The sequence below is a fragment of the Stenella coeruleoalba genome (genome assembly GCF_951394435.1).
Source record: "Stenella coeruleoalba genome assembly, chromosome: 11".
Classification (NCBI taxonomy): Eukaryota; Metazoa; Chordata; class Mammalia; order Artiodactyla; family Delphinidae; genus Stenella; species Stenella coeruleoalba.
The window spans coordinates 37,561,418-37,574,036 of record NC_137157.1 but is presented as its reverse complement, the minus strand read 5'-3'; the positions used below and the strand labels follow the sequence as shown (position 1 = coordinate 37,574,036).

Here is a 12,619-nt window from a genome sequence, read left to right as displayed (position 1 = left end):
TACAACCTGACAGTGGTTCATAATACGTGCATGTGGTTTTCAGCATGACCACCTTTAACACTGAAAGCTCCTTCAAAGCCCCATAAACCGTAGTTTATGGTTAAACTATATGTAGTGAATCTATACTCTGTCTTGTTACCCTGACCTCAACCCTTTCATCTAAGGACTTAATAACAGCACAGAAGGGTTCTATAACTTGCTCCTAGTTTAGAAGTAACAGAGCTGACATTTGGACCCATATATTCTGGCTCCAGAGCCCATGTCTTTACTTTACTCTCTGATAGTAATTGCATTAAGAGCTGCCGGTTATTCAGGGCTCATGATGTGCCAGGGTCTGCCCTCTTTAGATGCCCCATCTCATGTATGCTTCTCACAGCCTTATAAGGTATGGTCCATTACCCTATTTAATAGATGAGCATACTGAGTCTTAGGAAGATTTAGAAACACAAATAGTGACTCACCTGGATTTGTCCTGAAGCCCATGCTTGTAATACAGGTATTAATGTAACTCAGAAGCATTAGGGAAAATAATATTTATTTCTTTCTACTTCTTATTCTTCTTGATTTTTCATTCTATTGTGATATCTGGACCAGTGAAGATGTACTGCTACTCTTGAGTCGATAAAAAAAAAAATAAATTTTATACTTACTATTTAACTATATTTCACTGAAGCTTCAGTGCAATCCAAATCTATGTTAACAAACTAGTGGTCTATTTTGTAATTATTCATAGAGAGCTTTAATGCTTTTAAAAATTAACACAATTCAAGAAGAAATCTATCAAAGAACTACTTTGCAATACCAAAGTATACTGGAAATATTGAGTTATTATTTCTCCATTAAAAGGAAGAAATTGGGTTCATAAGCTTTACAACTCTCAGTTCAAACACTTAACGTGAACATATATAAGAACACTTTTATTCCTGGCTGTTAGGGGAGCAGAGAGATTCTAGTAGGCTTTCAAAATCAAAAATAATTTAATTCCATAGGCTAGTTATGAAAATAATTCAAATGATTACAGTAAACCTATTTCTATCACATTTTATATTTTACCAAGCTTAAAAATGATTACATTACCTAATACTATATGCTAATCAGACATTATTTATTCTTATTTTCAGGGATACTATGACACCATGGATGCTGGTTACATGGATGAAGAAGGTTATATATATGTTATGTCTCGAGTTGATGACGTGATAAATGTTGCAGGTCACAGGATTTCTGCAGGTGCCATTGAAGAGGTATTGATGACTATTGGTCTTTTATTCCAGGTGGTGTTTAGGGACAGAACTGAGCTGAAGTCAATACTGAGGCTGTCCATATTGAGGTTAAGTCATTCCACTTGGAAAATTTCCAGACCCTTCCTTTGAAGCATAGGATCGGTTGGTCACTCTGGTATTTCTCTCACCTCACTTTCTCTCCTGTGGATTTTCCTGTTCTCCAAATTCCCCTGATTCCTGCCTGAGTGGTAGAGAGGAATTTTAAGCACTTACATATATTTGTAATTTATGGGAGAGTCTATATACATTTGGTTCTTGATCCTTGCTACCTGATTGCTTCTAGCTTCTTGATTTGCGCCTGTTGATAACCAGGTTTACATATAGTCTTTACTGGGTGTGTGATTTAAACATTTTATCATACTCTTAAATCCTGAGAATTTTCTTCCAATGTAAATTACACAAAGTCCCCAGAAGAGTATTTTAAAATGTTTTCAATTTTTTTTACCTTAAAATAGAATAAAATCCTCCTTTTTATTGTATAATACTATGAGTTTTTTACTTATAGTATAGATTCTTGTAGCCATCACCAACAACCAGGATACAGAAAAATTTCAACACTGCCCAAGAATTTCCCCATAATGTCACCTTTTTATTCTAACCTTCCCCACCCCTAACCCCTGGGAACCACTAATTTTTTTTTTGTTCCTATGTTTTTTTGTTCCTGTGTTCTAGAATCTCATATAAATGGAGTAATACAGTATGTAACCTTTGGAGACTGGGCTATTTCATTTAGGAAAGTGCGTTTGAGATCCATTCAAGTTGTGTGTATGTCGATTATTTGTCCTTTTATGTTGCTGTGCGGCATTCCACTGTGTGGATGTACTAACCCATTTATGTTTCCTTTACCCATTAGAGGATATTTTAAGTGCTTCTAGTTTGAGGCAGTTATAAATAATGCTGCCATATACATTCAAGTTCAGGTTTTTGTGCAAATGTTAGTTTTCATTTCTCTAGGTTAAATGCCTGTAGTGAGTCTGCTGGGTTACATGTTAAGTGTATGTTTAGGCTTATAAGAAACTGTCAAACTGTTCTCTAGAGCGGCTGTGCCATTTTATATTCCCACCCATAGTGTGTGAGGGGGTCTGTTTCTTCCCATCTTCATTAGTACTCAGAATTGCCATTGTTCTTTATTTAAATCATTCTAATAGATGTGTAAAGGTATCTCATTGTGCTTTGAATTTGATTGTCTGTAATGACTAAAATGTTGGAAACCTTTTCTTGTGTTTATTTGCCATCAATGTTCTTCTCTGTCATTAAAATCTTCTGCCCATCTTTTTAAAAATTGGGTTGTTTTTCTTATTGTTCAGTTTTGAGAGTTTTTAAGGTATTCTGGATACAAGTCCTTTGTTTGATATGCAGTTTGAAGATATGTATTTTTTTCCTGTCTGTGACTGGTCTTTCTCTTCTCTTAAAAGTGCTCTTAATAGAGCAAAAGTGTGTTTCATATTGATGAAGTCTAATTCAGCATTTTTTTCTTTTATAGATGATGATGTTTATCGAAGAACTCTTTCCTAACCCAAGGTCATACTTTCTTCTTTGTTTTCACCTAAAATTTTATAGTTTTACATTTTATATCAATTTACATTTACATTTTGAGGGGTTTTTTTTGTATATAGTGCAAGATATAGGTTGAGGATTTTTTTTTTAATGTGTATGCCAATTCTTCCATGTGTTATATGTTGCAAAGACTGGACTTTCTCCATTGAATTGCCTTTGCACCTTTGTAAAAAATTAGCTGACAGTATTTGAGTGGGTCTATTTCTAGAGTATCTCTTGTTTTATTGATCTGTGTGTTTACCTTTTCACCAATACTATTCTGTCTTGATACTTTATAGAATGTCTTAGAGTTGAATAGTGTCCACTATTTTCGAAATCGCTCCACTTTTCAAAAATCGTGTGGATATTCTGTTCCTTTACTTTTCCATGTATATTTTAGAATGAGCTTTTCTATAGTTAAAATAAATCCTGCATGGATTCTGACTGGGATTGTGTTAAATCTATAGATGGATTTGAGAAAAATTGATATCTGGACTCTACTGAATTGTCCAATTCATGAACTTTGTATGTCTTTCCATTTATTTAGGTCTTTTTTGATATGTTTCACTGACATTTTATACTTTTTAGTATGCAGATTCTGAACATATTTTCTTTTTTTTTAACTTATTTTTTTATACAACAGGTTCTTATTAGTTATCCATTTTATACATATTAGTATATACATGTCAATCCCAATCTCCCAATTCATCTCACCACCACCACCCCACCCCACCCCCGCCGCCGCTTTCCCCCCTTGGTGTCCATACGTTTGTTCTCTACATCTGTGTCTCTATTTCTGCTCTGCAAACCGGTTCATCTGTACCATTTTTCTAGGTTCCACATATATGCGTTAATATACGATATTTGTTTTTCTCTTTCTGACTTACCTCACTCTGTATGACAGTCTCTAGATTCATCCACGTCTCTACAAATGATCCAATTTCTGAACATATTTTCTTAATTTATACCTAAGTATTTAGTTTTCTGAGCTGTTGTAAATAGAATTTTTTTTTAGTTTTGGTTTCCAAATTTTCCATTGCTAGTGGATATAGAACTGCTATTGACTTTTATGAACTGATATGTATCTTATGATCTTGCTCAATTCATTTATTAGTTCTAAGAGTTGTGTGTATATGTGTGTGTATGTGTGTGTTTGTATTTCTTGGGATTTCCTGTGTGGACAATCATGCTGTCTGTGAATAGAGGTAGTTTTATTGCTTGCTTTCCAATCTGAATATTTTTTATTTCTTTCTCTTGCCTTTTTGAACTGGTCAGACCCTCCACTATGATACTGAGTAAGAGTGATGAGAGCAGTTACCCTCGTCTTGTTCCTGATCTTAGGGTAAAAGCATTCAATATCTTACCATTAAGAATGACGTTACCTGTAGATGTTTCTGTAGATGGCCTTTATCAGATGAGGAAGTTTCCTTCTATTACTAATTTGCTGGGTTTTTTTTTTTATCTTGAAAGAATGTTAAATTTTATCAAATGCTTTTTCTGCTTCTATTGATATGATTGTGTGGATTTTCTTTTTAAGCCTGTTAATATGGTGAATCACATTAATTAATTTTCAACTGTTGAACCAGCTTTGCATTGCTTGGGATATACCTCACTTAGTTGCAATGTATTATTGTTTAATATATTGATTTTTTTTTTAATTTATAGTAATTTTTGCTGATCGGAAGTTGGCTTTGTGTGGTAATCATGTTTTTAATAGTGTTTGTATCATTTATCTTTTTTCATCCTTTCCTTTTTAATATATCTAGATCATTATGTTTCCTGTGGCCTTTTTGTAGATAACATAGTTGGGTCTTGTTCTTATTTTAATCCAGTTTTATAATTTTTATCTTTTAACTGGTGTTTTTAAGACCATTAACATTTAACTTAAGTATTGATATATTTATGTCTCCAAGTTTATTATTGGTTTCCTTCTTGCCTTTTCTCTTTTTTATTTCCCTCATGTTACATTTTCTCCCTTCTTTTAAGTCATTTGGTTCTTTTTTTGTAGCTTCTATTTCTTTGCTGAGAACTTCTCCATTCATTCCAAGGGTGCTTGCCCATACTTTCTGGGCCACAGTTACTGTGGAGTTGTTAATATTTATTTTTGTTAATTTTATCCTAAATGTGCAAATGAGGCATTCTTTGTCAAAGACAGATTTCTTAATAATAAGTGTGTCATTGCTTTCTTACTCCCAGTCTTATCCCTAGGGGACCCAACAAGAGCCGATGGGAAATTTCCCTACATAAGTAGCCAGCCACACCATAGATGAGAAATAAGGAAAATTATTTTTCTCTGCTTATAAAGAGGAAGGAGGCAGCTATCTTTCCCCCTCCTAAAGAGGTCTCCTTGGACACATAATAGGCTGAATCCAAACTCCAGTTCTTTGGTATGTACATAACATCTCTCCAGGAGGCAGATAGCCCCCTGTGTCTCAACTTTTACAACCTAGAAATGTTTCCAACTTCTAAGCCTTCATCTTTTTGACATGGAAATACCAAGGAAGATAGTGAGTGGGCCAGTCTCCCCAGCACCTTATGAGTTTAACCTAGGGATCTAGTCTAGGATGTAAGCATTTTGCCCACCCAGGGAAATTAGAAGATTTTATTATCCTTTCATATCAGAGCAATTGACTAAACAAACAGCTATAGATCAAATTCTCAAGGTATTTGAAGAGTCTCAGGAGGCTAGGGTTTTTTATAGGGCCAATGAGGAAATCTGGAAAAGTTTTATTCCCCTACAGATATAATAGCTACATTAAAATCTTTATCTGATATTTGTAATATTTGGATTGGGGTTTGGCATTTGTTGATTATCTTTTTTAAAGGAGTGTTTAGGTTTTCCTAATTCTTTTCATGTCCAGTAATTTTGCATTTTATATTTTGACTATTACTTTATGAGATTTTGGACCCTTTGAAAATCATCTGGATTTTTGTTCTTGTGATTGTTTATTTTAGCAGATGGTCAAGCCATTTAAGATCATACCACACGTCCTTACCCACTTTCTGTGGATTGTGGTTCCAATGTCAATTTTGTTTTCAAAGCCTTTACAGTGCTATTCTAGTACGTCTCACTGTGTCTCTCTCCCAGAAGCCAATCTGAAACTCAAGTTAAGTGCTCAAAATCTGTGCTATGCTGATTCTGGTTGGATTCATGCATATACAACTTTACAGTAGGCTCAGGACATCATACTCAGATTTAAAATATCCCTTTTTCTAGCTCCTTTCTCTCCACGAGCTACTCTTCACTTTTTGATTCCCAGGGCTCCCCCTTACTGCTCTTCTCGGTATAAAGTCAGGGCTTCAGCCTCCCCGTACTCCTGCTGGGGTTCAGTCCTGCAAGGTCTACCTACATAGCGTCCCTAGGGAGAGGAAGGGACTCTGTCTCTTTGTTAGCACTTGCCTGGTATAGGGCAGAGCTAGTCAACAGGGATCAACTCTCAGGAACTGGATGGCTGCTGGTGGGGAGGACAAGTGGTACTGAATCTTTCCTGGCTCTCTTGGTGTAAGATGGGGGAGTCCCCAGTGCTCCATCCCCAGGATCTGCTGCACAGTGATAGTGGAGAAGGGAGAGGACACAGCTTTTTGGCTGCATTCACCTGGTGAAAGGTGTGAAGAGTCAACAAGGTGGTTACAGCTCTGTAGGAAGGAAGAGAGACACTGCTTCTTCATTGGTGTCCATCTGGAGTAGGGACAATAAAATCAAAATGATTCTGTTTCCCAGCTCCTCTGCTCCTTTTCCTGGACCTCTAGGTGGACACAGCAGGCATTTCTTAGGGCTTTTTCTGTCTGTACTTATTGACAGTTCCACATTTTTGACTGATATAGAACCCAGGCCAGAATATATAGGAGGCAAAATCATCAAACCAACAAACCATAACAAAAATGAAAACCAAAAACTTCTAAACAAGCAAAAAACAAGGGACTCACCATCAGGTTGTCTCTCAAGTTCTGATAGAGTCTTCTGGTATGAATTTTTTTTTTTTTTTTTTGCCGTACGTGGGCCTCTCACTGTTGTGGCCTCTCCCGTTGCGGAGCACAGGCTCCGGACGCGCAGGCTCAGTGGCCATGGCTCATGGGCCCAGCCGCTCCATGGCACGTGGGATCTTCCCGGACCGGGGCACGAATCTGTGTCCCCTGCATCGGCAGGCAGACTCTCAACCACTGCACCACCAGGGAAGCCCTTCTGGTATGAATTCTAGCCCAAAGTATTCCATCACAATTAGTGGAAGTGATAAGATGGAATGTATTTACTCCATCTTTTCCAGAACCAAACCCAGAATAGTTTTCGAATGGAATGGGGCAAACTGCAGTTTAAATTAAAGAAAATGCTTAAAGCAGTATGACTGATAATGCAGTAGGATGAGAGTATGCAGAATCATAGTTCCCCTTTCTCTAATTAAAAAAATGGTCACTTTCTCAAAAGGTTGTACTTAACTTCAGCCCAAAATTAACACTTAACACTTCTTGTCATGTAGGCTTTTCTTTCTTAGTGACAGTCAATGTGATATTATTTGAGTAAAAGGAAATAATTTTATAAAATATTTTGGAACATGTGACTTTTATCTGCTGTTATAATATTGTTTTTAACTGACTGTGAATTTTGTGATAACCTGAAATTGAAATTTATGCTTCATGTATTTTGGTGTGTTGACAAAAGATGGTTCTGGCTTCAGGAACTTTTAATTTCTTGCTTATAGGAGATTACGTCCATTTCTGGCAGACTCAGCTAATCAAAATACAGAGATTACATATGCATAGCTCTTATTATCAGTCAAAATTCTTAGTGCTTTTATCTTTAGAATGAAGAGTGCCAACCTATTCAAATATATATTGTGCTTTAATGTTTCTACTGACATGCTTCTCACTATGTGTAACAGCAGAGCGAGGCAGGCAGAAGATAGGCAGTTAAAACAGCAAAATTGAAAAAACTGTGCCAGAATCCATGACATCTAACAGGAATTTTGTCCCTGGGTCTTAGAGTGCTCATAGCATGTAACAGGACACCTCTCAGCCTTAAGCCTTCTTGAAGTGAATGTCTCCCTTTATATGAATTAAATGATTAACTCTTTATTGTATATTTATGTCTAATAAGGAAATTAATATCTCAATTCTGGGTTGTCTTCTCCACGTTAGAATCTATTAGAGGGTTGAAAACCAACATTTTTACCGGCTTTTTCCCAGCTCCTTAGTAAAGTTGCTTAACAAATTGATAATATGTACATGAAATGTTCATATTAATGACAGCTTTTACTAAAGTGCCCAAACCTTATTTTATATTTAAATGCTTTTCTGGGAGTCTTAATAATGAATGCTGGATTCCACTTTGATTTTTTGAAATAGGACTTGAGGGTCTTAAATCCATTGGGAATATTATTTATAGAAAATAAAAATAGACTGAATGTCTGTTTATATACAGTGAAAATATCTGAGCTTTTTCAGTTTCCCAAAGTAACATTTGACAAATTTATCACCTTACATAAGACTAAATCAAACAGAAATTCTACTAAAATGACTACATCACAAACATTTCAGGAAACGCTATGTTCTTTTCTGTTCTTGACATAAGAAAATAGAGTCCTACAATGGCTTTTAGAAATTTAAGAGGACATTATCCTTGCATATCCCAATGCATGTGAGGGCCTTCTATAAATATCAAGTAATAACCAAATCTATTTGAACAGCTGATTAATCTTTGAAAGCCTACCATCTAGCTGGACAATTGGGACACTTAGGTGGAAGTTCAAGGTATTCTTAAGAAAAATGTGTCCTAAATCTGCTAGTTCAGGTCATGCGAGGTCAAGTTACTAGGAGTCAATGTGGTCCTTCTGCTTAGTTCTCTTTCACTGTTGTGGGCAGATCTTTTCATGCAGAGACATCTCCAGGGAACAAATTGGGCTCCCTGATTTCATTCTTTCACTTGTAGCTTAAGATTTAGTTTGTTAAATAATCCTACGAGTATCCTTGGAAACTTGGAAACCTGGTGTTAAAATACTACATTTAAAGCCTAGGGCAGTGTTCGCATACAGTTTTCCCTTTCGAAGGTTATTCTGACCAAAGCATCACTGTTTGTTTTTCAAGCTAGCTATTTTCTTCACTATTTTAGGAATAATTTCTTCAAGATTGAATATATTTCCATAAAGTGCATATTCAACAAAGGTGCCGTGCAATTTCATTTCTACCCAACATTAAATGACTACTGGATGTAAATAGTTGTAAAATTGCTGAATATTTTCCTGGGCACTGATATGAATATTGATGAAGATGTGGAATCTGGCAGTTTCCTAGGTGACTCCATTGTCAGAGGAGGTAAAACAATATTCCTCCTCTTCCCATAGCAAAGACAATCTCCCTCTGCAGAGTGTATTTTACGAGGGTGCTTGATTTAAGCTAATTTTTTCTAAAATTAAAATACTTAAAACATAATTAAGAAACCTGTATAATTTAGCCCACTAAAACCATAAAACCATTTAAATCAAATAAAATTTACACAAAAATGGCAGTACTGCAGAAACCAAGAATGACAGTTACTTGCCAGGCCTGTTACCATAACATTTATATGCTCACTTTGGGTGAAACAATTACCTTTTAAGTTGTGTCACTTTTTTTGGTACTTGAATGCCAGTTAACCACAGATACTTCATGAATTTTATATGGAGGGAATATATGAGTGGCTTTTGATTTCCGCCCCCCCATAGGACATTTGGTGGGCTTCTGTCCCAATATGTTGCCAAGATATATTTTGATGCTTTCCCTTTTCACAATTCGGTTGTTGAAATCATTATTTGGCATGCAAATACTGTTTGTGGAGCCAACACAGAAAGCTGCCTCTCTTCCTTTATGGCATTTTTTTTAACACTGATAGAATAATATAATGTTTTATCCACTATAATGAACTTCATTTACAGATGGCACGGAATTCTGGAGAATGACATGTTTCTCACAGATTTTTAAGAATCATATCTTCAGTTGGCAAAAAATGGGAAACTTTGATATTATAAGGAATTGTGTTATATCTTACTTCTGATTTTAAAATACTCTCTCTGCCCTTATAGAAAACCAGTCAGCGTTTTCCCATCCACTTCTAAAGACGCTGAGACCAAGGATGGAAGTTAAAATAGCAAGGTGAAATCATGGCAGACTAGAAGTTTTGTTGTTCAATTTAGTTAAAATTATAGTCATACTGGTTAGGTGCAAAATATCTAGATGTATGTTTTTTTTTTTTTTTACAGTGATTTAAACTGTAAAACTTCAAAAACTCAGGTATAGAAGCACCAGTGAACACTTTAATAAATGGGCTTTTGACCATTAAAACTCTGGTAAGCCAGGTAAAAGTATTTTTCTCTATTCATTAAGGGAATACTAAATAGGATTTAAAGGATTGAACCTACCAAGTCTGTGTCCTACCTGCTATAGAGATTTATTCTCTTCCACGGGCTGGTGACCGTCAAGACTAACTGCCCAAACAAAGCTCTGACAATAAAATGTGTCTCTACTCTCAACATACAGACTGAAAAGAAAATAAGAACTTAACAAATGGGAAACATTTTGAGAGTTCACACTGAAGCAGTGAGAGAAGGTGGTATTGTATGGTCTGGTCTGTGTAGTATGTGTTTTGCAGAAGCTTTTGAGTCAGGACCAACTAAAGGAAAGAGGGCGTAGACACCTTTACCTCAGCAATGAAGTTAATAAAACATATAGTACAAAAATCATTTATTTATCACGTACCATTCTGAGCACTGCAGGAGTCAAAAGCTATGTCGATGGCAGCCCTCACAACTGAATACTTCAAGGCTGATGCTAGGATAGGATACGGGGCAATGTTGATTTGCATGCTTAATTAGGGGCAGTGTGAGTTAGTCCACTGGCTTTGTACCAAACATTCTAGCAGTTCATTGAGTCTTCTAGGAGTTCAGAGAAGAGAAAGCTCATTTTCAGCTTGAATTACTTTTTTTTTTCCATAGAAAGTTTGGGATTTTTAGTGGCATGTCCCGGATTTTGTTGGTTTTTCTCTTCCCTCTGACTGTACCTTTACAGTGCAGTTTGTTAGCTTTTCCTTTTTCATACGGTCCTTAGATGTTAAGAGTTCTTTAAGGCTTTCACCTTTTCTCCTCACTGCTTTCTCCCCAGATAATCTCATCCATGTGCATAGCTTTCATTGTCATCTATACATTAATGGCATTCAAATACACATTTTCAGATTAAGATTCTCCTCAGATCCAATTGCCTTGCCTTGGATGTCTGAAAGGTACTTCAAATGGAATATCTCCAAGATTTAATACATGATGTTTCCTCCCAAGCCTAGCCCTCACCAGCATTTTCTGGCTTAGAAAATGACACCACTATCCAACCAGCTACTGAAGCCAAAAACCACAGAATCATCTTTAACCCCTTTGACTTCTTACTTCATATCCTATTTATCATCAAATTCTGTCCATTTTACCTCTAAAAACTCTGGAATCTTTTTATACCCACTACTATAACCTTAGTCTACTATTGTAGCCTCTCTGGGTGTTTCCCTGAGTAAACTATGACACCCACCTTCAACAATCCTCTATTTATTCTTCACAATGAACCAAAGTAAGTTTTTGTTTTTCAAAATCCACTCTGAAGTGAAAGTAGCCAATCTGTAAAGGCTACATATGTAGGATTCCAACTATATTAACATTCTGGAAAAGAACTCTGGAGACAGTTAAAAAGATCAGTGGCTGCCAGGAGTTATTGGAAGGTGATGGATGAATAGGCAGAGCACAGTGGATTTTTAGGGCAGTGAATCTACTCTGTAAAATACTGTAATCATGGATCCGTGCTGTAAAACCCATAGAGTGTACAACACCAAGAGTGAAGTCTAACGTGAACTGTGGAGTGGGGTGAGAGTGATGTGTCAGTGTTGGCTCAGCAGTTGTAACTCTACTGCTCTGATGAGGGATTTTGATGGTGCGGAGGCTGTGTGTGAATGGGAGCAGGGGTTATATGGGAACAACGTACTTTCTGCTGCTCCATTTTGCTGTGAATCTAAAACTATTCTGAAAAAATAAAGTCTGTTAAAAAACCCATTCTGATCTTGCATCGCCTCCTTACCTCCTGAAAGTGCTTTATTACCTTCCAATGCTACTAAAATAGTTGGAAGCCCTTCGCATTCACAGCCCTTGTCTATCTCTGTAGCTTCATTTCCTCTTACACCATTCTCACTTTTGCTCTCTGCTTTCCAGCCACGTTGGTCCCTTTTAGATTTGAATGGTACAAGCCCCGTGCTTCCACAGGGCTTTTGCCCCGCCCCTGTATGCAAGGGTCCTTGCATACAGACCCTTTAGACCTGAGCTCATCCTGAGTCACTTCCTAAGGGGAGTCTTCTCTGAGATCCATATTCTTCTGCCACATTGGTTGCTTTGGTTCTGTCTCTCATTTAGAAATCCAAGTTATTTCCCCAAAGATTGTACCACTTTACATCTAGACATTCATAGTAATTAAATATTCATGATTATTTATTAACATCACCCTTTGCTACTAGACTGTAAGCACCGTGAGACAGTACCCAGCTTATTTTTGCTCACCACCAAGTCTACTGCAATATAGGAGGTTGGAGGATAGGAGGTATTAGTAAATGTTTGTTGACTGAATGCATGGAGGAAAGAATGAGGACTGCCAAACTAGCCCTTGGTTACAAGTTTGCTCACTGTTTTCTCCAGCCATAGGGGTTTGGAGTCACTTGAAATATATATTAATCTCTCAGAAAAGAACTTTTTGAACATTCATTTTTAAAAGTCCAATCACAGCAGAATTTTTTTTTTTTTCTTAATCCT

The 12,619-nt window shown here is 36.5% G+C and overlaps 1 protein-coding gene across 6 annotated transcripts in view; it reads left to right on the top strand.

The window, feature by feature from the left end:
* Positions 1–12,619, top strand: part of ACSS3 (acyl-CoA synthetase short chain family member 3) — a 143,833-nt gene that overhangs the window by 127,042 nt on the left and 4,172 nt on the right. For 4 of the 6 annotated variants that reach the window (XR_013830492.1, XM_079936886.1, XM_079936884.1 and 1 more), the window contains exons 13-15: positions 1,122–1,244; positions 2,767–2,804; positions 4,095–4,161. Coding sequence is in view for 5 of the 6 variants with exons in the window: in XM_079936886.1 (XP_079793012.1) it covers positions 1,122–1,244; positions 2,767–2,804; positions 4,095–4,161 (228 nt within the window). In the remaining variant the exon portion in view is untranslated. The remainder of the gene's footprint in view (positions 1–1,121; positions 1,245–2,766; positions 2,805–4,094; positions 4,162–12,619) is intronic. The other 2 variants (XM_079936888.1, XM_079936887.1) reach the window with 2 other exon arrangements.